At 42.6% G+C, this 25,929-nt stretch overlaps 1 protein-coding gene across 3 annotated transcripts in view; it reads left to right on the top strand.

Moving 5' to 3' along the window:
• usp4 (ubiquitin specific peptidase 4 (proto-oncogene)) overlaps nucleotides 1-25,929 on the top strand; it is a 126,432-nt gene that overhangs the window by 28,351 nt on the left and 72,152 nt on the right. For all 3 annotated transcript variants that reach the window (XM_068052080.1, XM_068052079.1, XM_068052078.1), the window contains 3 exons: nucleotides 2,907-3,033; nucleotides 16,747-16,892; nucleotides 21,431-21,492. In XM_068052080.1, coding sequence (XP_067908181.1) covers nucleotides 2,922-3,033; nucleotides 16,747-16,892; nucleotides 21,431-21,492 — 320 coding nt within the window. In that variant the 5' untranslated portion in view covers nucleotides 2,907-2,921. The remainder of the gene's footprint in view (nucleotides 1-2,906; nucleotides 3,034-16,746; nucleotides 16,893-21,430; nucleotides 21,493-25,929) is intronic.

The raw sequence follows: 25,929 nt of genomic DNA, 5'->3' as shown, positions 1-25,929 counted from the left end.
TTTTAAACCAATTTCAATGATTTTTCTGTCTTCAGTGTTTTTTGAAAAGGACACATCTGAATAGTATCTGAACTTCGCTATTGATTGTGTACAGACTGCGCCTTGATGCATCCATGTAGTGTTTGCAGAATATTTTTGCAGTGACTATAAAAATCCGTTTCATACATAAGAACATAAGAAATAGGAGCAGGAGTAGGCCATTCAGCCCCTCAAGCCTGCCCTGCCAGTCAAGGTCATGGCTGATCTGTTCTAGGCCTCAACTCCCCTTTCGGGCCTGCTCCACATAACCCTCGACTCACTGAAATTTCAAAAATCTAGCTACCTCCTCCTCAAATACATTTAGTGACCTAGCCTCTACAACTCTGAGGTAGAGAAGTCCAGAGATTAACCACCCTCTGAGAGAAGAAATTCCTTCGCATCTCAGTTTTAAATATGTGACCCTTTATTCTGTAACTATGTTCCCTAGTTCTCAACATCTGCCCTGTCAAGCCCCCTTAGAATCTTATATGTTTCAATAAGATTACCTCTCATTCTTCTAAACTCCAATGAATAAAGGCATAACCTGTTTAGCCGTTCTTCATCCCAGGGATCAGCGTAGTGAACCTTTTCTGAACTGCCTCCAATACTAGTACATCCTTCCTTAAATACGGGGACCAAAACTCTACGCAGTACTCCAGGTGTGGCCTCACCAACACCCTGTACAGTTGTAACATGACCTCCCTATTTTTAAACTCTAACCCCCCTAGCCATAAAGGCCAAAATTCCATTTGCCTTCCTAATTACTTGCTGCATGCTAACTTTTTATTTTTCATATACAAGAACACCCAGATCCCTCTGTACTGCAGTATTTTGTAGTCTTTCTCCATTTAAATAATAGTCTGCCTTTTTATCCTTTCTACCAAAGTGGATGACCTCACACTTTCCCGCATTAAAGTCCATCTACCAAGTTTTTGCCCACTCAATTAACCTATCTTCTCCCTTTGCAGATTCTTTGTGTCCTCATCATAACATGCCTTCTCACCTATTTTTGTATCGTCAGCAAATTTGGATACACTACACTCTGTCTCTTCCTCCAAGTCACTAATATAGATAGTAAATAGTTGAGGCCCTAGGACCGATCCTTTTGGCACCCCACTAGCTACGGCTTTCCAACCTGAAAAAGACCCATTAATCCCGACTGTCTGCCTTCTGTGTTAGTCAATCCATGCCAACACATTACCCCCAATACCCTGAGCTCCTACTTTGTGCAGTAACCTTTTATGTGGCACCTTATCGAATGCAGTCTGAAAATCCAAATACACTACATCTGCTGGTTCCCCTTTATCCACTCTGCTTGTCATATCCTCAGAGAACTCTTAACAAATTTGTCAAACATGATTTCCTTTTCATAAAACCATGTTGACTCTCTGATCGCATTATGTTTTTCTAAATGTCCTGCTATTTCTTCCTTAATAATGCACTCTAGCATTTTCCCAATGACAAATGTTTAGCTAACTGGACTATAGTTTCCTGCTTTCTGTCTCCCTCCTTTCTTGAATACGGGCGTCAGATTAGCAGTTTTCCAATCCGCTGGTACCCTACCGGAATCCAGTGAGTTTTGGTATATTACGACCAATGCCTCCACTATTTCTGCAGCCACTTCTTTTAAAACCCATGGATGCAGGCCATCAGGTCCTGGCGACTTGTCTGCCTTTAGTCCCATCAGCTGGTCAAGCACCTTTTCCCTCGTGATAGAGATTGTTACAAGTTCCTCCCTCCCATTTACACCTTGCTCATCTATTATTATCGCGATGTTTATAGTGTCCTCCACCGTGAGACCGATGCAAAATATTGGTTTAAATTATCTGCCATTTCCCTGTTATTAATTCCCCAGTCTCATCCTCTAAGGGTCCCACACTTACTTCAGCTACTCTCTTCCTTTTTAGATACCTGCAGAAGCTCTTACTGTTTTTATATTTCTTGCCAATTTACTGTCATCATCGGTTTTCTCCCTCTTTATTTTTTAGTCATACGCTGCTGGTTTCTAAAAAAAAAAATTCCCAATCCTCTGGCCTACCACTAGCTTTCGCCGCTTTATACACCTTTGTTTTTGATTTGATACTTTCCTTAACTTCCTTGGTTCATCGTTCTTATCGCGTCCTTCCTTCTGACGGGAATAAATGTTTGCTGAGTGTTATGAAATATCTGCTTAAAAAGTCTGCCACTGCTCATTTGCTGACTTTCCCTTTAGTCTATTTTCCCAGCCCGCTTTAGACAACTCTTTCTTCATACCTCTGTAATTGACCTTGTTTAAGTTGAAGACACTGGTTTGAGACCCGAGTTGCTCACCCTCAAACTGAATTTGAAATTCTACCATGTTATGATGGCTTCCCCCTAGAGGATCCTTACCTACCTTCTTTGATTACCTGCTCATCCTAGTTATTTAAAAAGTTTTTGATATGTTCTGATGTGTTATAGCATGGTGCATTAGAGTTGAACTGTTCTGGATAAAATCCAGCTAGGTACTTTGCTCTGTTTTAAATCTGTACTAACTATCGAATATTTTGGTGTCTAGTAAATGAATAAGTCACAGGAGTGTAAAATTGAAATTCATTCATCCATTGCACTCAAATGCAGAAATTCCAATGTTGGGATGCAAGTGGTACTGTAACTCTTTTGAGTTTGATGCTTTGTGGATGATAGGACCTGGTAACGTAAGCTTGTCAGTTGATTAGAGGAGGGCAGATGGTTGTCCATTGCCACTTCAGTGAACCTCCGACCAATTTCAGAGCCCAATTAGCAGAGATCTTGGAGCATAACCACAGCTGTAATTTCGCATACAATTGTAATTTTTGTTTCTCTGTTGGGTATTTCCATGATTTGTTGGCCTTGTTTTTTTTTAATGTAGTAGTGTATTTTGTTCACAGGTGGTTGAGCATGGAATGTTTGTGAAGCACTGTAAAGTAGAGGTTTATCTCCTTGAATTGAAATTGTGTGAGAACAACAAGATGGACAATGTCGTGACACGCCATTTCAGCAAAGCAGATACGATAGGTAAAACTCTTAAAATGTTACTTTTGGGACATGATTCTGGTATAAGCTGTTTTTTTTTTACAAATATCATGCGTCAATCCTGGCATTGCATCATACAGCTGTTCACCTTGTACTGCTGCATGATTTAGCCCAAAGTCAAGGGTTTTATAGAAACTAGAGTTTATTGTACATGACTTTGTTGGAAATCTATTTGGTTATAAAGTTAACTGTAAATGTCTTTATCAGTCTTTTGAAACTGTTGGTGAAGCAGTCAGGATGAGGTGGGCTGTGATTAGTGGTACCACAAGTTGAACTTTACAAAGTTTGTAGAGAAAATTTGTTAGGTCATCTCCTGACTGCTTTTGACCAGAAATGTGAAAGCACAACACTGGATGAATCAGCAGCTATGTTACAAACATCCCAGTTCTAACATTGGTGGCATGGCAGTACAGATTAACACAATTCCCATTTAAAGAAAAATGTTTAAACCCCAATGTTGACAAATAAAGGAAATTGAGTATTGCAGAAAATCGAGAGATGTTATCTCAGCTTTTCATCTTGCACTCATCAGGACAATCCACAAGAATACCAATGTAAGGGGAAACAAGACCTTTATACTGTATGAGAAGAGAGTGCTGACCGGTTGACACGTGAACTCTGATAGAGGCGTTGCCATGGAGAATGCACCAGTTTACGATGACTGACAGTTAACTTGCCAAGCTTTGTTTGAAATTTAAACCAGGCAGCTTGACTCTGGTCAAGGTATTGCCCTGAGGAATGAAACAGCGAATGGCTGTCACTTATTTTGTTTAGCTGAAACAGGCGCAATGTTTGTACATATCCTTTCTGTCTGCAAAGAATAGGGCCCTGTGTGTTAATATATGTAGCTTCCAGTGTGCACAAATGCGCCACACTGTGAGCCCTACTGACAATATTAAATTAGTTGTCAGCGTAATTCTTAGCACACTGAGGATTATTTAGCAAATGTTGTCCAATTGTGGAATCTCATCTAACATTGGACACTCTTTTGAGTTTTGCAAGCATTGGCTGGTTGGGTACGGCCTGTGCCTTGCTCATTGCGAACAGTGGAAGGGACATGTTGTAGAAAGGAGAAAGAATATCATTGAATGGGTGGAGGACATTCTGCGAGAGGGAGGAGAACAGCCTCAACTCCTCGTCCATGTTGAAATCAATGATTGGTAGGGAGAGGATTGCGAACCTACAGGCAGTTTCAGGAACCAGAAAAAGATTAAAGAAATGAGACCTCAAAGGTGGTAATCTCTGGGTTAATCCCCAGTGCTATGTGCTAATGGGCACAGAAACGGGAAGATAATGCGTGTGGATGTGTGGCTGAAGAAGTGGTGCAAGATGCTGGACTGTAGATTCTTGGGGCATGAGGGCTGATGTTATAGCTGATTTTTCCTTTACCTGCGGTGAGTCAATTGATTAAAAAAGCATTTGTGATTTCCAAAAGCAGTTGTTTGCTGTTGCAGGTTAAGGGGTTACTTCCTTTATTTTTGAACGTTTTAGCATGGATGATTCATCACTTTGACAGACTGAACTGTCGCAGGTTACTTGAGTTTTAGTATATCAGCTACAAATTAGTTTACTTAAAAACTGCATTCTTTACTAAATAAATTGTGAGTCTCGAAATCCTTGCAATTTTGCTTTGCATATACTCCAGTGTAGTTTTGCTAAGTGTATGTGCAGGGAAAGACCTTTTAACCATATTTTAGATCATTATCTCTTATTACAACCAGGTGAGAAAGGTGTCCAGGGGTCCCTCCCAGCCTTCGCCTGGTCTTACTGTAACAGGGTTTAATTTTAAACACATAGTGTTTTTAGCTCCCCCTTGATGCATCTTTGTTCACCGCTTTCCAATTATAAGGCAATGAAACCAGCACGAACAGGCTTTCTTGGGTTCAAAGAAGAAAAGTTGAAATTTATTAAACTTAAACTCTAATTCGATTAACGCCTATGGATACATGACGCACCCACGCTAGCATGCATATGCGATACACACATGCAAATAGAGACAGAAAAGAGTCGAGGAAGACTAAAGTGGAAAAGTTTGAGGCAATATCTGAAGAGATTTTGTTACGGTTCTTCGAGCTCACTGTAGAGTCCTTGATTGTAGGTAGATCATGCTTTTTGTTGGAGACAGTATTCCTCTTAAACCTTGTTCGCTGTAGGAGACTGTTCTCTCTTGGGGTTCATGCATTTTCAGTGCATTCAGAGGCTTGTGAGAAAGAGATGGGAGCAGACAGGAGAGATCTTCTCAGTCCAGGAGCAAACCGACATTGAGTTCAAACTGTTTGTACAATTCAGAAAACTCCAGGTTGCCAAGCAGGTTAGTCATGTGACTAACTGGTCTGACCACGTCTTGGATTGTATCACCTTAGCAGTCTCTGAAATGCTCCTCTTAAACACAATACCTGGTGATCAAGGTCCATTGTGAGTTAAATGTGTCAGGGAATGGTTCTTTGTCCTTCCAATCACCGTCTGTTAACATACAAATGTCTTTTCCAGCCACGGCTGTGTTTAACAAGTCCTTTCTTCACTCCAGTAATAGTTCATGTTCATAACAAAATTGATGTGCCGCATTCTTGGCAGGTGGGAGCAGAGCGTGACACCTCCACACCAGCGGAATGCAATGCCTTGAGAAAAGGAGCATTTCATGAAAAAGGTCGAGAGAAAATCTAAGATACAGAAAAAACCCATGCATTTCCCGCATTCATTCACAAATCCTAAAATTTATTAAAATCGCCCCTTTTTTGGCATCCCAATGAACATATTCTTTTTTGCGGAACTATCTCTTCCGTTTACCCATTTCCATGGCTGCCTAGGGTCTTTGTTCCTGCTGAGGTAACTGTTTGTTTTTTCAAAGTGACTCCTGACAACGCAGTGGCCCCTTGACATCAGAGTGCACCAGGCTGTGCATATGCGCAGCTACATCTTGCCAGGCCTAAGTGGCGTGTGCGTGAGATGACGTCATCATGCAGTGCCAACGTTATCGCGTAGTGCCAACGTCATCGCGTATCTGCGCCTGGTCCATCTTTGCGCATGCGCGACAAAGCGTCATCGAGCTATCCAGCCCCCCCACTCGGCTGGAGGGAAAGGCTGAATCGGAGACTTTGAGGATGGAGCTTCCCCCCCGGCAATTCACTCCAGGCCTCGCGTTGCCTCCCCTCAGCCGCTCACTCCCGACCTTGCTGCTTTCCCCCCCCCCCCCCCCCCCCACTCCACTGGCCGATTGTTCCTCGCTTCGCGCCACCCTGCTCTCTGGCTGCTAGCTCTAGGCCGTGCCGCTTCCCTCCTCTCAGCCCCTCGCACCTACGTCGCCCCTTGCGGCTTGCCTTGCTTCTTCGGACAGAGCGTGGAAACTGATCAAAAGTGGGAGCGAGTGGCCAAGACGAGGGATGCGGCACGGCCTAGAGCTAGTGGTTGGGGCGTGGGGGGGAGTGGGGAACGAGCAGCCAACCAAGAGAGTGGGGTGGCGTGAGCGGGGAACAATCGGCCAGGATTGTGAGGGGGAGCAGCGAGGTCTGGAGCGAGCGGCTGAGTGGGGGGAAGCAGCGGTGGGGAGGAGAGGGAGAAAGCAAGTTGTTGAGGTGGGAGCGTGGCCAATGGGGTGGGAGCCAGTAGCTGCGTTCGGGTGAACTCAATCCTGTTCAGTCATATAAACGAATTGCAATAACAAATTGGCAACACATTTTATAGTCTGCCCAATATTTCTTTTCCATCGATCGGGGTGCCAATTCACTATCTTCCAATGGAAATTCAATCATAAAATTCCTTTTGTATTTAATAGGATTACTGGAATATTCAATGAATCTGAAGATTACAGTTAATATCCAAGAACTACATAGTAGCATATTACTGAGCTTCTATCCAGCTTAATGTAAGGTTAGTTCGCTAGAATGATCTAGCCATAAGGATTTCCTGTGATAAGTTGAGCAGAGCCATCTTTAATTCTGGCAGCTGCCTAAACGGCGCAGAGACAGATGTTCCAGTTGAAAAGCCTGCATTTGCGCATGTGTAAGTACTGCACCACCTAGTATTTGCCTGTTTTTTCAGGAGAGTCAGTTGTGGGCAGGTCTATCCTGATCTCTCTCTCTCAGTGCTTTGCTGAGTCATGCAAAGGTTTTTGACTTTGCGGGATGGGTGGTTTTCTTTTTTCTGACTGCGGGGGAGGATTCTTTGCTAATCTCCTCTTTGTCCCAGAGGACACTCCTGCCTGCAGGTATTTGTGCAGACTCTACTGCACTCCCCTTGTGGCACTTCGACTCGGTGAGGCATCACACTGTTTCTCTGTTCCCTAGAGGTCTTTCTTTGTCTTTGCAGGTTACAAACATACAAATTAGGAGCAGGAGTAGGCCACTCGACCCCTCAAGCCTGCTCCGGCGTTCAATAAGTTAATGGCTGAACTGATTACTCCACATTTCCAGCTACCCCAATAACCTTCCACCCTCTTGCTTATCAAGAATCTATCTACCTCTGCCTTAAAAATATTTAAAGACTCTGCTTCCACTGCCTTTTGAGGAAGGGAATTCCAAAGACTCTCAACCCTGTGAGAGAAAAAAATTCTCCTCGTCTCTGTCTTAAATGGGCGACCCCTTATTTTTAAACAGTGACCCCTAGTTCAAGATTCTCCCACAAGGGGAAACATTCTTTCCACATCCACCCTGTCAAGACCCCTCAGGATCTTGTATGTCTCAATCAAATCGCCTCTTACTCTTCTAAATTCCAGCCGATACATGCCTAGCCTGTCCAATTTTTCCTCATAAGACAGCCCACCCATTCCAGGTATTTGTCCAGTAAACCTTCTCTGTACTGCCTCCAGCGCGTTTACATCCTTCCTTAAATAAGGAGACCAGCACTGTACACAGTACTCCAGATATGGTCTCACCAATGCCCTGTATAGCTGACGCATAACCTCCCTACTTCTGTGTTCAATTCCCCTCACGATAAACGATAACATTCTGTTAACTTTCCTAATTACCTGCTGTGCCTGCATACTAACCTTTTGCGATTCCTGCATTAGGACACCCAGATCCCTCTGCAGTCTCTCACCATTTAGATAATATGCTTTTTTTTCTTCCTGCCAAAGTGGACAATTTCGCACTTTCCCACATTGTACTCCATTTGCCAGCTCTTTGGCCACTCACTTAACCTATCTATATCCCTTTGTAGCCTCCTTATGTCCTCTTCACAAGTTACTTTCCAACCTATCTTTGTGTCATCAGCAAATTTAGCCTTTGGTCCCTTCTTCTAAGTAATTTATATAAATTGTAAAAAGTTGAGGCCCCAGCACAGACCCCTGTGGCACATCACTCATCACATCTTGCCAACCAGAAAATGACCCATTTATGCCTTCTCGCTTTCCTGTTAGCTAGCCAATCTTCTATCCATGCCAATATGTTACCCCCTACACCATGAGGTTCCTGTAATTGCTGTTAGCAACTCTGGTGCGGTGCTTCTCATGTCTGCATTTACATGGGAGGATGTGGGGCCTATCCTTTCACATTTCTTGGGGTTGGCTGACCAGCAGTAGGGGTTTTCATCCAAGATTCCTCCCGGACTTCCTTTAACCTGTCCTCTTGGTCACTTTTTCCTCTTCCCTATCTAACCTTTTGCCAGCCTCGCGTCTGCCTATCCCTTACAGTTCACCAGCCCTCTGCTGGAGGGTCCTCCTAACACCGGTACAGGACTTAGGGGTGCAGGTTTCTGGTAGGTTGGGGTTTCACCTCAACCTGGCACATGTGGCAGCTCCTGCAGTACTCCACCACATCTTTGTGGAGTTTTGCCCAGTCAAACTGCTGTCTTATGCAGGCTTTGGTCTTTCATTTACCGGCATGTACAGCCACTGTAGTCTCATGGGCCCTTCTTAATATTTCTCTCCGGTACTTTGCGGAACCACTATCCGGTGAATTACTGTTCACTGCTTGCTCTCAGATCTGTGAGGAGAACTCCCATTTCCTCGTCAGTATACCTCATTCGTTAAATAGTACAGTCAGGGACTTGCCCAGCTCCACTTTCAGAGACTGGGCAGCCTGTGCTAACACTCTCGATACTGGGTCAGCTAGCTGAGTTCTGGGTCTCCTAACATTCCAAAGAAAGTCTCAGACAGACCGATCTGGTCATCTGCCTGCAGTGCTAATTCAGTCTCCTCTAGGGGAGCTGGTTTGCTCATGGCCTGACCCCTGCCACATTCAGGAGTCTGTCTCCTGCCACTGCCCTGTCTCTCTGACATCCTGCGGTCTTTCTTTCACTACTGGGGGGGCTACCACCTTCACCCCCGCCAGATTATTACCGAGGAGCAGGTCAACCCCATCCACAGGCAAACGAGGGAAAATCCCTACGGTCACTGGTCTCGAAACTAGGTCGCACTCCAGGAGCACCCGGTGTACAGGTACAGGCATACACTGCCCTCCAGTACCATTCACCACTATTCTGGTGTTCACTACACTCTCTGGGGGGAAAGGTCAGGTCTTTTCCCAGTAAAAGGGATCTAGTGGCCCCTGTGTCCCTGAGAATTACCATGGGCTTGCTTGTCCCACTCGAGGCGTATGGGGTTACTTTCCCTTCAGACACAAAACCTTGATAACCCTCAGGAATCCTATTAACTTTTCCTGCACTTGCAGCGGTAGACTTCCTGGGTCTCACTCTTACTGCAGTTAAAGCCGCAGCTTGTTCTGCTGTGCTTTCCATCAGGTCCCTGTCTTCACTGAGCGGGTGTGCCCTAATTAACCCAACAGTTTTTCCTTTACTTTCCAGCAGTCAACTTTTAAATGCCCTGCTTTATTACAATGGAAGCACACAAGTCTCCGGGTCTCGTTCCTGCTCATAGCACCTTCCTTTTTGGCTAGAGGAGGGCCCCCTGTGTCTCTACCTTTCCTTTTTCCCAGGACTGCTTGGGCTCCTATCACCTTCCCACCCTTTGTCCTTTTTGGATTTGTGGGGATGACTAGGAAAGTTTCTCCCCGGGAAACCGACTTATAAATTAATGCAAACTCATCAGCTAGAATGGCCGCTTGCCAGGTTCTCTGAACCTGCGGCTCCTCTACATGGGTCTTTATGGAGAATGGGAGAGAGTGTTAAATTCCTCTAACAGAATTACTTCTCTGAGATTCTCGTAGCTGAGCTGTATTTTAAGAGCCCTCAGCCACTGGTCAAAAGCCAGCTGCTTACTTCTTTCAAAGATAAGTTTGATTAGCTTGCTTCTTGAGGGTCCAAACTTTTGGCGATAGGCTTCAGGTACTAAGTCCGAGGATAGCATTTTTGGTAAGTTCATAATTTGATGAACTCTCATCTGGCAACAGGGAATAAACCTCATGGGCTTTTCCAGTTGGCTGCATTTGCTGACAATGCAATTACTAGGCGGCGCTGCACTAGCACATGCGCAAATGCTAGCCTATTCCACTGAAACATGGATGTCTGCGATGTTCAGGCAGCTGCCAGGATTAAAGATTACGCAGCTCAAATTATCACAGATAAACAACTTCAAACCATGGCAGCACACATTGGACATGTTTGATACTCTGAGAACCTTGCACTGTTTAAAGTCTCATCAGAAGGACAGCACCTCTGACAGTGCTGCACACCCTCAGTAATTCAGTGAGGTTTCAATGCCATCCCGCTCTCCGGCCGCCCGCTCCCCAACCAACCCTTCAGATGCCAGCTCCGGGCCGCACTGCTTCCCTCCTCACGGTCACTTGCTCCTACGTTGCCCCGTCACGCCTCGCGGCCCACTTTGCTTCTTCGGGCGGAACGAGTGGGGAACCCATCGAACGTTGGAGCGAGTGGCCAAGAGGACGGAAGCAACGCGGCCCACGGCCTAGAGCTAGCATCTGGAGGGATGGGGGTGGGGGGAGTGTGGAGCAAGCGGCCGGAGAGTGGGATGGGGGGGAGGGAGAGAGGGGAGTGAGTAGCCGGAGAGTGCAATGTGGGGGGAGGAGCTGGCAGCGAGCGGCCGGAGAGCGAGATGGGGTGGGGGGGGTGGGAGAAGCGGGGTGTGAGTGGGTGAGGGGGGGGCCAGCATGCAGAGAGCGGCTGTGGGGGTAGGGGGGGCGGTGGTGGAAGTGTGCAGAGAGCGGCCGGGGGGGGGGTGGTGGGGAGGAGCATGCAGAGAACGGCCTGGAATGAGAGGCTGAGGGAGGGGGAAGAGCTTTTTTCTGTGCATGCGCCAGTTAGTCCTGGCAAGGCAAGACGTAGGCTGCACATGTGCAGCATTTCAGAGCGCTGGAGACTATTTGCGCATATGCGCAGCTTGCAGTGCTCTGATGACGTCTGCGGGCCACTGCGTTGTCAGGAGTCACTTTGTTTCCTATTAGCTTACTTAGTTGTAAAAGAGACCAGGTCTCAGCTGGCCATTTTAGCTGCCTTGCCAGTTTCTCAAAGGACACAAAAATCACATCCTCCTCATTGAATTTTGGAATTAGTTTAGCTAGTTTTAACAATTTTGTACACAGCCCTGAATAACCCTGGGGTTACTCTGTTGCCCCCTAGTTAACTCGAGCCTCTTCAGCTCTCTCTCTTCACATTCCTTCCGGAATATTATTTCTCTCTCCCTCTTCTGCTTTTCATTTTATTCACCTTCCTTCTGGAAGGCTCTTTCTCCCTCTCCTGTTTCTCTCTCTCTCTCCTTTTTTTCTCTCTATCTTTCTTTCTCCTCTCATTTAAGTTTCCTCTGTTCCAGTTGTAGCTTTGCTAGCAATACCTTGTCGGGGTCTACTTGGAACCTGATTTCTGCTTCAGATTCAAGGGAAAAATGGTTGGCCACTAGCCTTAGGAGTTCAGACTACCTAGTCTTTCCACGTACAGTGATCATACATTGCTCAGCCATTTTCCTCAACTCCTCCATAGCCAGTGCTTTTAACTTATCCCAAGTTACTTCACCCAGACTTAGGGAGCTACTAGCTTCAGTTGCAGACATGTTAGTATTCAAGCACACACAACCACAAGAAAACCTGTATTGAAATCTTGCTTTTTTTTTTGGTTGGGAACAGTTTGGCTTCCCACTTCCAATTTCTCTCGTTTTTCTGTGGGTCAAATCCAGACACCACCCAAATTTCTGTTACAACCAGGTGCGAAAGACGTCTAGGGTTCCCTTTCAGCCTTCACCTGGTCTTAGTGTAACAGGGTTCAATTTTAAACACACCGTACTTTTAGCGCCTCCTTAGTGTCATAGTTATACAGCACAGAAATAGGCCCTTTGGCCCATCGTGTCTGCGCCGGCCATCAAGCACCTATCTATTCTAATCCCATTTTCCAGCACTTGGCCCGTAGCCTTGTATGCTATGGCGTTTCAAGTGCTCATCTAAATACTACTTGCATTTTGTGAGGGTTCCTGCCTCTACCACCCCTTCAGGCAGTGCGTTACAGATTCCAACCACCCTCTGGGTGAAAATTCTTTTCCGCAAATCCCCTCTAAACTTCCTGCCCGTTACCTTAAATCCATGCCCCCTGGTTATTGACAACTCCGCTAAGGGAAAAAGTTTCTTCCTATCTATCCTGTCACTGCCCCTCATAATTTTGTATACCTCAATCAGGTTCCGCCCTCAGCCTTCTCTGCTCTAAGGAAAACAACCTTCATCTATCCAGTCTTTCTTCCCAGCTGAAATGCTCCAGCCCAGGTAACATCCTGGTGAATCTCTTCTGCACCCTCTCCAGTGCCATCACATCCTTCCTATAGTGTGGTGACCAGAACTGTACACAGTACTCCAGCTGTGGCCTAACTAGCGTTTTATACAGCTCCATCATAACCTCCCTGCTCTTATATTCTGTGCCTCAGCTAATAAAGGCAAGTATCCCATATACCTTCCTAACCACCTTAGCTACCTGTGCTGCTGCCTTCAGTGATCTATGGACAAGTACTCCAAGATCCCTCTGACCCTCTGTACTTCCTAGGGTCCTACCATCTATTGTTTATTCCCTTGTCTTGTTAGTCCTCCCAAAGTGCATTACCTCACACTTGGGATTAAATTTCATTTGCCACTGCTCCACCCATCTTATCAGCCCATCTGTATTGTCCCGTAATCGAAGGCTTTCCTCCTCATCATTTACGACACCACCAATTTTTGTGTCATCTGCGAACTTACTTATCATACCTCCTGTATTCACGCCTAAATCATTAATGTACACTACAAACAGTAAGGGTCCCAGCACCGATCCCTGCGGTACACCACTGGTCACAGGCTTCCACTCGCAAAAACGACCATCTCCCTCTGCCTCCTGCCACTAAGCCAATTTTGGATCCAATTTGCCAAATTGCCTTGGATCCCATGGGCTCATACCTTCTTGACCATGCGGGACCTTATCAAAAGCCTTACTGAAGTCCATGCAGACTACATCAACTGCTTTACCCTCATCTACGCATCTAGGCACCTCCTCTAAAAATTCAGTCAAGTTTGTTGGATATGATCTCCCCCTGACAAAGCCATGCCGACTATCCCTGATTAATCCCTGCCTGTCCAAGTTGAGATTAATCCTGTCCCTCAATTTTTTCCAATAGTTTCCCTACCACTGATGCTAGACTCACCGGCCTGTAATTACCTGGTTTATCCCTGCTACCCTTCTTGAATAATGGTACCTCATTCACTGTCCTCCAGTCCTCTGGTACCTTTCCTGTGTCCAGAGAGGGTTTGAAAATTTGTGTCAAAGCCCCTGCTATCTCCTCCCTTGCCTCACATAACAGCATGGGATACATGTCATCTGGGCCTGGGGATTAATCCAGTTTTAAGCCCACTAAAACAGTTAATACTTCCTCCCTTTCAATGCTAATTCGTTCAAGTATATCACAGTTCCTCTCCCTGATCTCTGCACCTACATCGTCCTTCTCCATAGTGAACACAGATGAAAAGTAATCATTTAAAACCTCACCTCTGTCCTCCAGCTCCCCACACTACTTTCCAACTATATGGCAACAAAACCAGTACAAACAGGCTTTCTTAGGTTTAAAGAAGAAAAGTTGAAATTTATTAAACTTAAACTCTAATTCGGTTAACGCCTACAAGTACACGACGCGCCTATGCTAGCATGCATACGTGATAAGTGCAAATAGAGACAGAAAAGAGCAGAGGAAGAATGAAGTGGAAAAATTTGAGGCAATATCTGAAAAGATTTTGTTACGGTTCTTCGAGCTCACAGTAGAGTCCTTGATTGTAGATAGATCTTGCTTTTCATTGGGGCAATGGAATCTTGTTCACTGTAGGAGACTTTTTCTCTCTTGGGGTTCATGCATCTTCAATGCATTCAGAGGCTTGTGAGAAAGAGATGGGAGCAGACAGGAGAGATCTTCTCAGTCCAGGAGCAAACAGACATTGAGTTCAAACTGTTTGTACAATTCAGAAAACCCCAGGTTGCCAAGCAGGTTAGTCATGTGACTAACTGGTCTGACCACATCTTGGATTGTATCACCTTAGCAGTCTCTGGAATGCTCCTCTTAAACACAATACCTGGTGATCAAGGTCTATTGTGGGTTGAATGTGTCAGGGAATGGTTCTTTGTCTTTCCAATCACCGTCTGTTAATATGCAAATGTCTTTTCCATCCACGGCTGATGTGTTTAACAAGTCCTTTCTACACTCCAGTTACAGTTGAAAATCAACGCTCATGACCACGTTAATGTATCTCATTCTTTGTAGGTGGGGACCTAGCATGACACCCTTCATGCTTCGGCTATATTCATCTGTCTCATACCTTGGCGTCAAGCTTCTACCCTACTTTTGAATTAGGAATCCTTGTTTTTCATACAAGATATAGGACTAGTAGTGCACCAGTTAGCCATTTGAGAATGTTCCACCGTTCAGTGAAATCATGGTTGATCTATGACCTTTGCCCCATATCCCTCAATACCTTTGGTTAACAAGAAACTATCATTCTCAGATTTAAAACTAATGATTGATTTAGCATCAATTGCAGTTTGCAGAAGAGAGTTCCAAACCTCCTTCACTTTGTGTGTAGAAGTGTTTCCTAATTTCATTCCTGGAAGGTCCAGCTCTAATTTTTAGACTATACCCTAGTCCTAGATACCCAACTAGCAGAAATAGTTTTACTCTATCTACCCTATCTGGTCCCCTTAATATCTTGAAAACTTCAGTATGTGTCTGGGTTGCCCAAACCCTTCCTCTACTACTCAGCCAGGTATTGTTCCCTGGGAGGCAACCACATCTTGGACCCCACCAGCTACATCCTTACGGATTAGGATTTTCTTTTTTAAAACCAGGTGTTTCTCATCTGACTTTTTGCCATGGGAAAATCTGAATTCTCTCTGCTGAAAACTTGTGCGCACACACTGCATTACATGGTGTATATGTGATGGAATATAGGTATAATAGGCTTAATTAGATAGAATTTAGATATAGTTAGTATATTATATCTTTTAGATTTAAAGATTGAATAAATGGTCAGCTTTCAAGACTCACTGACATTCCCCTTTAAGAAGGTAGTGTTAGAAATTTCAAGGTCCCTGTTACAATGAAATGTGAACCAGAAACCCCTTTTAAGTTGAGAAATCCACTTCAGCGTTTTTGTTGCCAGGGACTTGGACAATAAACACACATTGAAATGTCCTGCGTGACATCAGTAAGATGTAGCAATAAACTTAATTGATAGTGTTGGTTGGTGATGTAGACAGATCGACTCAAAAGGTTGTTGCAAGGTACCATAGAAAACAATTATAAATAATAAATGGAATAGTACTTACAGGAACAAGAGATCAAGTAAAAATTTTGACCAGATAAATGCTCACAACCTCAAGAGCAGGGGAATTCCAGCAAAACATTAAGTGGATATGATGGTTAATGATACTACCAAATATGGATTTTAAATGCAGGAAAAACACACAGAAAAGTAACACCAAATGCTAAAAGGTCAGATGATACCTTATAAACAGTATAAACATGAGGGTTTCTGGAGCAAAAATTAGAAGTGTTGAATCCTCATCAATACTTCTCACCATATGGCTTACTCGGAATTTAAGGTAAAAGTTTACTTTAAATTTTGATGGATATTCTAAGATATTTTGCTGTAACATTAGCAAGGTTAAACTTTTAGATTCTATGTTAGAAATAAGCTTGTGTTACATTTCTTAGTAGTATTTGATATTGTGATATACTTATCCACTTAAAAATGTATTGCATGTTCAATTCTTAAATATATAATAGTTAATAAATCGTCTCATGTAGTATTCTGTATGCAACTACAAGAACCCCCTCTCTGTGCCTCTTTAAGTAGAGAGATACGTATTGAAGAGAGTTTCCCAGACCCATATAATATCTGGGATATTTATGACTTAGCCGTAATTATTTTTTAAAATAGGCTATCCAAAAGATGATAGGTTAGTTTTCTTTCTTTGAGGGAAAACTAGTTCAATTCTTTGGATCCAAATAAGTGTCCAGAGGACAGTGTCTGGCTTGAACTTAATTAAAGGTGATTCGTAGGGATGTACTCCTGATTTGATTTAGTCCCTATAAGGGGTTAAAGTCATAGATCACTTCATATACATCGTGCTTTCATGCCCATGTAAAGCTGCTTCTTTGATATCCAAATTAGAATGTTAATTTGCAGACAATTCTATAATTTTTAAAATTGTTTAATTATTGTGGATATTTGCAAACTAATCTTACTGTCTGCAGGTCAAACCCAATTGAAATTGTTACACTTGATAACCAGTGCTTCTAATAAATTTGAATGGTTAATTGCCATATTATATTTGTGTGCTTTTTTTAAACAGATACAATAGAAAAGGAGATGCGAAAGCTGTTCGATATTCCAGTTGAGAAGGAGACAAGGTTGTGGAATAGGTACATGACAAATACTTATGAGCAGCTTAACAAGCCAGATAACACTGTGCAAGATGCTGGTCTGTATCAGGGACAGGTGGGTACTACGTTCTACTTTTCTGTATGGAGACGGTGGGGCTGGGAGTGAGGGCCGTACAAGTTTTGGAAGAATAAAAAGTACATTTTGAGTGGATAGAAGGTAGAATTTTGATGAGCGATTTAATAGGAAAGTGATCTTGTAGATCTGTTCCAGCTCCCTTTCCCTTCCCCTGCCCCACCTTGCCTCCTTTCACTCCACCCTAAAAATAAAGTTCAGCACCATGAAAAGACAATGACATTTAGATATAAATAGGTGGCTTTGGAAACAGTTATATGTCGGCAATTTTTAGTGGCAGTTCCCCAGCAAATTGCAAAAATTCAATCTTGTACTGATTCCTGTCATCTCTATTACCAAGAGTGTAAGTTGTGCTACTTCTCATGGCATAAACAGAATATCTTCATTCAATGTGGCATCAAGAATAAGTGCTTTAAAAAAAAAGGCACAGTATTCGCTCAGCATTAAATCTACCATTCGCATCTTTTTAATAGGTTAGTTGTATTCAGCAATCAACATTTTTCAAGTTTTTTTTTTTACTTTAATTTCAATCTTCATGCATGGAGTCATGAAAATTCAGACATGGACATGGTTTTTCTTAAGCAGCTTTTGTGAGATCCCAATTGTGGGGGAGTGAATTTTCAGCAAAATACTTGAGGTGAAAGAAATGTAGGCATGGCAGCCACTAATTTACCTAATTGATCACATGTAACATTTGTTTTTGGAAACTTGTAAAACTTTTAAAATCATACATCTCTCAGATTGTGAAATCTGGTGTGATACCCAATGCTCAGTCGGCTATGTATTGAAATGAGAAGGGTCTTGCATGTCTGGGATTGTCCAAACCAGGAATTCATTACCAGGAGCAGCTTGGAAATGAAGAATAAGATGCATTTATTTGACACGTTACAGGAAGCCTTCATTTTGCAACACTGCCCTGAAGCCATTTGCTGGATCAGGCAGGTAGACCTACAGCAGCCTTGGAAATAAAATAGTCAGAGTGCCTGTTGACACCATTGTCAGCCAATGAGTTGGAGGCGGGCTGTTAAAGCAAACAGTCTATTTTGCAGAAACATCTGTTTATCCAGCAAACGGCAAAGCAAGCGAAATCTATTTAGAGTCTATTTAAAAAGGTTGCTATGAACTGCAATAAACAGAATTCATGACCAAAACTGGAGCAACTTCTCCCGATAAAGCAGGGTGATTACTCCAGCGAAATGGAGTGAGTGGAGTTACATAAACTAAAATATATGCATAAAATCAATCCCAGTCATGCTTGATCCAGGCATGATTGTCAGATGAATTGCCCAATCATTCTGGCTGGGAATAGTGGTGTCACTGTATGCAGCCTATGATATTATGTGACAAAATATTAGGGCTCAGAGAATCCTTTTTGTTTTAAAAAAAAATAAACTCTTTCACTTGGGACTTCCTGTAAATTATTATTATTGCACAGATTTAGGCTGCAAGGTATCATTCTGGTCTAATTTTCAAATAGAATGCGGGATGGTTTTGATGAATTGCAGAACCATAATTCCTTAAAAAGACATGCATGGTGTACAGCCTGGGAATAAAAGCTGAGCGACTGAATTGGTATAATATGATGTAACTTACCAGGAAATTATATTTTATTATGGAGTTTAATTTTGTATAAAAATGAATTCTGTTTTTTTCTTTGGCCACTGATTTCTTTATCCTTTTTCTCTTTTGAAGATAATGGCAGTAATGTAGGGCTTTGAATCTTAGGAGTTTTTCATGCAAGATTGATTCACTTGCATCTTTGCCTTAAGAAATGACTAGATTCTACTAAAAATAGACAAATTTGGCATTATAGACTTGCGCCACTGAAAGTTATATTTGCTTATGTTTTTTAATATAGGGGAAAAAAAAGTTGCAAGTTCAGATGACTTCATGCTGCATCTGAATCTTAATTGTTACTACCATACAGTTCCCTCCTAAGGTATCCTGTTTCAAAAACTCTTCAGTGAAAAGTATATGTAATTTTTATTAACAAATACATAACATGTCCACTGATACAACATCCATTCCATCCCAGTAATCTTATCCAGTCATTTGGTGAGCCATACACAGTAGTAACGTAAGGGCTTTGAAATCCAAATCTGTGCTGAGGTTTTACCCCAGGATGGCACCATGAGCACTGGATGGAGAGAGTCAGCCAAGGTTCCAGCAATCTCCGCTGGAAAGGCACATGTTGATTTTGGGTGAGGACAGATCAGGCTCAACTCTGAAAACTGCTTCCGTTCTCATCCAAATAGTCACCCTTCATTGAGCCAAGGCAATGAGTCACCAGGCTGCTGGACCGCATAGGTCATGAGAAATCAATCCTCCTCTCCCCTGAAATCCTCACACTTCACTGGATAGAGATCAAGAGGAGAGTCCTGACAAACCTTTTTTTCTGTTTTCCTTTTTCTCTGCCTTAAAGAGTCAAGGAGCACTTAGGTAGTTCTGTTATAACCACACAGCTGTACATCAGTCTAAGTGGCTGTCTCATTCTCTCTTAGTTGCTGTTGTGCTCTCTCCCCCTCTTTGCCACACCTCCCACCCACCCCACAAACGCTAAGTCAGTTAGAGATTGCTGTTTATTTCAGGTATAAAATGCTTTTGTTTTTCCAAAAATGAACTAGCATTTAACGTTGTGCTGTGTAACATACTTGCTTAAAGGTGTTGTAAGTTATCCAGCTTGGGAAGGGACAGTTTGAAAATCACTGACTCCAGATATTTCTTTATTAACTACTGTTAGGAACAGACAAGTGGTTTTAAGTATATTTGTTTGTCCAAGCAAGTTACCTGCATTCAGGGGTTCTCCCAGTTCGTATATGGGCATCATTAGGAACAGCCAAGAATCATGATTGATAACAGGCGAGTGAAGGCATATGGTCTGGAGTTTGATGTGACTGAATAGCAAGAAAATAAAGGGATATGGGAAGATGGGAGCTGCAGAAGCTGAGACTGTTTTTAGTTCAAATAAAGCTGAATTAGCCTGAGGTTGTAGTTTTGTGATTTAGTCTACAGGAATGTACTGAAGTTACAGTTGCACAGCAGATTTCAAGTCTGCAGTTGCTCTAAAATACCAGATATGGCAGGTTGGTCGTAGCTGATGACCTATTTGCAATTGGACGATTCTCGATATTCATATAAGTGACAGATGGTGCATTACAACAGGTATATTTTATTTTTAGTGTGAGAGCTGAAGTTTTGATGTTGGTTCCATGACTTGCTACTGAAACAAGTTTATATTTGTAGCCAATTGGAACCATCTATCCTAATCGTTCACTACTTTTTCCCATATTCTTTCCCATATTCTTCTATGTCCTTCCTCTTCTATTACAAACCAATTCCCTTTTAAATGATAGTCTTTGTTTCAGTAACTACCTGTAGTAAAGCATTCCATGTTGGAACAATCCTTTGTGGAGGATTTCTCCCATTATTGTCCACTTATTACCAATTTGCCAGCTAGTGAAAAGCATATTTCACATTTGAAAATGTCTGATGGAAATGCCCTTAGCCTTCCTTTTCTAGTTTTTAAAAAAGTCTAACTTTTTCAAGCATTTCTTTCAGAATCTTTCATTGCTGCTATTATTCTAGTGGACCTTCGCTGTAATATTTCCATTGCCCTAATATGTGTCCTATAATGTCAAAAACCTTGTGTAATGATGATTTTGTGATTGTAACCATACTGATGGAAGGGCTAGTAGAATCCAGGCACCACTGTATAGTGGAAGCGGGAATAATTTGGGGTTTCTGCTATCTAGTTACAAGTACCTTTGGTGATTGGTATGGGATCAGGTTGGGTGCAGGAAGGAGAAAATGAAGATTAAAAATAGGGTGGCAACATATCCTCAAAAGTCTGGTGAGTTAGTATGTTGCATCAAACTCTGCACTACTGATTCTCACTGACAATGCACCATATACAGTTTCTCTATTTAGTTTAGTTTAGAGATACAGCACTGAAACAGGCCCTTCGGCCCACCGAGTCTGTGCCGACCATCAACCACCCATTGATACTAATCCTACATTAAACCCATATTCCTACCACATCCCCACCTGTCCCTATATTTCCCTTCCACCTACCTATACTAGGGGCAATTTATAATGGCCAATTAACCTATCAACCAGCAAGTCTTTGGCATGTGGGAGGAAACCGGAGCACCCGGAGGAAACCCACGCAGACACAGGGAGAACTTGCAAACTCCACACGGGCAGTACCCAGAATTGAACCCGGGTCGCTGGAGCTGTGAGGCTGCGGTGCTAACCACTGCGCCACTGTGCCGCCCACATTTAAAGCATTTGAAGGGACAAGCCAGAGGCTGAGCACTTCCCGACAGGATCACAGTGATTATCTTGCAGCATTAATGCAGAAATGGGAGCAGGTCATATGTGTGCTGTCTTGGATGGGTAAATACTCGGTGGTAAAAGAGAACAAGAGATGCCACGTTTTTTTTTAACTAAGTCTCTGCAGACATCGTGACTGTTGTTCAACACTGATCTAGTGTTAATGGAGTACAATACCTTTTTTCTAGGTTTTAGTAATAGAACAGAAGAATGATGATGGAACATGGCCAAGACAAACATCTCAAACAAAGTAAGTTGTTATGTTCACGTGGTATACCATAATTTCTTGAGGCAGTGAAAATTCATGTTTAATATTAAAACTCTGAGGTAACATGAGCATTTTTGTATCGTGTTCTCTCCTTATTTAAGATCTTGAGGTTAACACTTGAATTATTTCTCCGTATGATCAGTAAATGTGGTCTTTTAAAGTGTACATTTTCTTGGCATATTTCGTAATCCTCAGCATTGTCTTTAAAGATGGTTTTAAAATAGGCTGCTGCAAGGGCTAAAGCAGTGGTGACCTTGGAGGAACAGGTTCAATTTTTCAGTCTTGCTATGATCTGTTCAGAAGGTCTCACTACCCTCAATTAGGAAGGGGGAAATAGGCTAAGCTTTCCACTCAGTATTTCTGTCTGGCTCTCTCCGCTGGAAGTGCACATGTGTGGATGTCAATTGATAACAGAATTGGGCTTGGGTGTGTATCCCCCTGGCGATCGAATTACCTGCTGGTACACACTGTTAATGCTTACCTAGGAGTGATGCTACTTTGGGTTGTTGGGGGTTAACTAACATCTATGGAAGTCGATGCATTCAAGAGAAGGGAAATGGAGAAAATTAAAGTGCTGCAAGCTAAGAATAGGGACATGGCCGCGAATCAACCCCTAGTAATAAAACTATTCAAATATCAGGAGTAGCTTGATTGTAATAGCTTCAGCTAGCTAACAAATAGGTGGGGAGGGGGCATTAAGTACTTGTGCTTGGCTTGTATTCCTCCTTTGTGCTCCCCATGTCTCGTATATCCCCTGTATATTTTAATTTACCTTGTCTTTTCTCTTTTTTCTGACTTAACATAAATTTTTTTAAAAGTTTTATGTAAATATTTAAACTTTTTAATGTTTTAACTGTGCCCTTTCTTCACCTGTCACATTTTGGAGGCAAGATCCTTTTCACAAAAACAAAATTGCCTCCAATTGGCTGACTCCAAAAATGTTTTAATTGGCCATGATGTCTTTAAGATTTGCATAGTCACCATACCAGCTCATTTTGAAGTTCAACCCACGAGTGCTGCTGCTTACCAACTTGGCTCATTCGAGGTATCAGCTGCACAACTTCAACCAAATGAGCGAAGTCATCATAGTACTCAAAAGGTCAAAATGAAAAAAAATGCTGCAGTTGCTACAAGTTGACTTTCAAAATTTGAATTGCTTTATGTTCTTAAGCATTTCAAATATTTCAATTTGCAATACGACTCAAATCAACAGTTTAAATAAGCAATTGATTTGCTTTAAGAATATCTTCTGGTTTCACAATACTTAACCTGTAGCAAACTGACAGACCCAAAAGCAATGCTTGCCACATTCCAATGCTGAATATTTTGAATTTTAAGATTTTGTATAGACTGTAAATGGAAGAACATGAAAGCTGTTGGAATTTTCATTTATTTTGTTTGTGAGCTTAACTTTGTTACAATTGGTATTCAGCAGTTTCACCCAGTGGGTTCAATCTGAATGAAAGAAAACTTCCATTTTCATAGCACCTTTCACAACCGTTGAATGTGGTGTTGCATTTTATGACCAATTAAGTTTGTTTAGTTTTTTTACAATGTAAGTTTGACTTTATTTGATGTTACCATCAGCCATTTGGTCACAAAGTTGAAGCCCCATTCCAGGAAATGAGCTTGTAATATCAATTCTTTTGAGTTGGGTTTGAACTTTGTAATTCAGATATGAGAGTGATGCGAACAAACCAATGCAGTACTAAGGTACCAGCTTTTTGGATGAAATGTTGTAGAAGATCTCATCTATCATTTCGGGTGGTATAGGTATACCTTAAATTTCATGACACTATTCAAAGACCAGCGTGTTATCTATTGTCTTGACCAGCAGTCCTTGCAACTAATGACAGCAAAAACGATTAACTGCTCCACCATCCCATTGCTGTTTGTGAGATCTTGTGCACAAATTAGCTGATGTATATTGGCTCTCGGTCCAACAACGCCTCAATTTTAAAACCCTCATCCCTGTGTTCAATCCCTGCACGGTGTCATTCCTCCCTGTCTAAGTAACCTTTTCCATCCCTACAGCTCTGCGCCCTTCCAATTCTGGCCTCTTGCACATCCTCGAGTTCCATCATTCCACCATTGGTGGTAGTATTTTCAGATGTCTTGGGCCCTAAGTTCTGGAATTCCCTCCCTAAAACTTTCTACCTCACACTCCTCCTTTAAGATGCTCCTTAAAACCTACTTTTTGGCCAAATATTTGGTATTCTGTCTTAATATCTCTGTGGCTTTGTGTCAAAGTTTGTTTGAGAATGCTCCAATGGGGTATTTTGAGTTTAAAGATGCTATATAAATGCAAGTTGTTGTTCACATAACTTATTGCACCCTAAAGTAATTGTTTGATGTGCTTTGAGATGTGATACACAATATAAATACAAGGTGGAAGATTTATTTTTCTTTAATACTTCAAGAAAAAGTGTGGAGGCATTAAGTTGATTTGCAGTTTATTTTGCCACTTGCTGAATTTTCAGTGTTAACCATCCTTTTGTAGAGATGTTCTGCAAAGGCCGGATGCCCTGAGCTGCCTCATACTTTCTTGTTAGAATTACTACTGTTGGTGCAAGTCTGAAAACGGGTCACTTGATCTTTGGGCCATAGTGGGTATGTAGTCTGAGGAAGCTGGGAAGTAAATAACAGTGCTTTTACACTCAAGCTGCAGTTGGTGCCACACCACAATAGACCTTTCTACTTGCCACCAATCTCCAAATACTGTGGAGAAGTACAGTTAGCAAATCTCATTGAAGCTCATTAGATCCACCAAAAGGTGGATTTGCACAGGCTGTCAGACTAAGGTAATTTAGGCACTTCATATTTACAACTGCAGCTGAAGGAATGTGAACTTTGCAGTTGCCATCAGCTTTAATTTTACAAAGTGACTCCTGACAACGCAGTCGAGCGCCGACGTCATCAGAGCACTCCCAGATTCACACATGTGCAGAACGGACCCATGCTGCGCATGCGCAGCCTACATCAGCATCCGGCTTGCCAGGGCTAATTTGCTCATGCGTGCGAAAATGTCATCACGTGCTGCAATGTCATCTCACCGCTCACTCCCCACCTTGCCACTTCTTCCTCCTCTGCTCCCCGCTCCCTCCTGTGATTATCGCTTCTCTTCCCCTCACTGAGGTAGCAGGGGAGAGAATGTTGAGATAGGGAGGGGAGGGAGACTGTGAGCGGGAGGGAGCAGAACAGAGGGGAGGAAACGGCGAGGCGAGTGGGGGAGAAGCGGCAAGGTGGGGGGGCGAGCAGATGGGTGCGGGAGGCAGCGGCGAAGAGAAGCGCGATGGCAGGAGGGAGTGGGATACTGTTGAGAGTGGGATGGAGGCAGCTTTCGCAGCCACTGGGGATTTGGGTTTTATTTGTTTTGGTGATCAATTGAGCAGCGCCATTTTTACTACTGGCAGCTGCCAAAAATTTCACAGTGACATTTGTGCATGTGCCAGGACTGCACCACCTAGTGGTTGAGTTGTCAGCAAACGCACCCTTAATTTTAAACATAAGTGTTCAGAGACTTGTATTCTCAATGTTAGTTTCTAAAATTCTTACTTTGAAGAAATGTTTCTAATGTTAGTGTTTATAAATCATTTACATTTTTCTGTCTTGCTATTTTATTCAAACGGTGGATACCAATAACACTTGGGAGAAATGGCAGAGGGAGAATATTTAACTGACATTCTGCAGCCAAATCATTGTCAGTTGAAGTGCTATGATTTCTGAAGTAATGACTAACTGTGAAGATTGTTTTTATGAGGTTACAAATATTTCACCACTTTCGTATTGTCCACATCAGACTCAACAGTGGTGTCTGTAACCCTCAGTTGAATTTTTAAAAGCAAACCCAATTAGAGCGCACTTTAAGTTGACCTAGTAGTTGGGATGTGGATGTTAATGAAGGTCCTGTTTTCACTGTTGATTGTCACTTACCATGCATGAATGTGAGATTACATAAGGCTGCGGGTGCACAAAATCATATACTTGATTTCATTTGTTGATATCTGTGTAGTCGTTTTGAGTGCAATGGTCTGTCTTTTGTTTTATTTCATATGAAGGTTTAGTAGTCTAGAACAGTAGTAAATGTTTCCAGTTGCCAGGACTCTCCTAACTTTTGAGCATTTGTCAAGACAACTTCTTGTTGGTATCTATTGAAGATCTGTGTTTTTTAGATCTTTTTGGCCAAAAAGACACATACCAGGCAGCAATAGATTTTCAGGCAGGTAAAATTGAGGGAGAAGTTAACCTGGTTAAACATTGTCAAACATTAAGCTACCTTTTGCTGTTTCTATTGGTTAGAATCTTGTAATGAAGTTAGAAAAGTAGCTTTCTATTGGGTCAGTCTTTGAAGTCCATCCTTCACATATTAAACCTTTCTGGCCTTTTTGTTCAATTTGTGGACTAGCATGCATTGTAACC

This window comes from Heterodontus francisci, chromosome 19 (genome assembly GCF_036365525.1).
Source record: "Heterodontus francisci isolate sHetFra1 chromosome 19, sHetFra1.hap1, whole genome shotgun sequence".
In the NCBI taxonomy this organism is placed as follows: domain Eukaryota; kingdom Metazoa; phylum Chordata; class Chondrichthyes; order Heterodontiformes; family Heterodontidae; genus Heterodontus; species Heterodontus francisci.
This window is presented reverse-complemented; position numbering and strand designations above follow the sequence as displayed.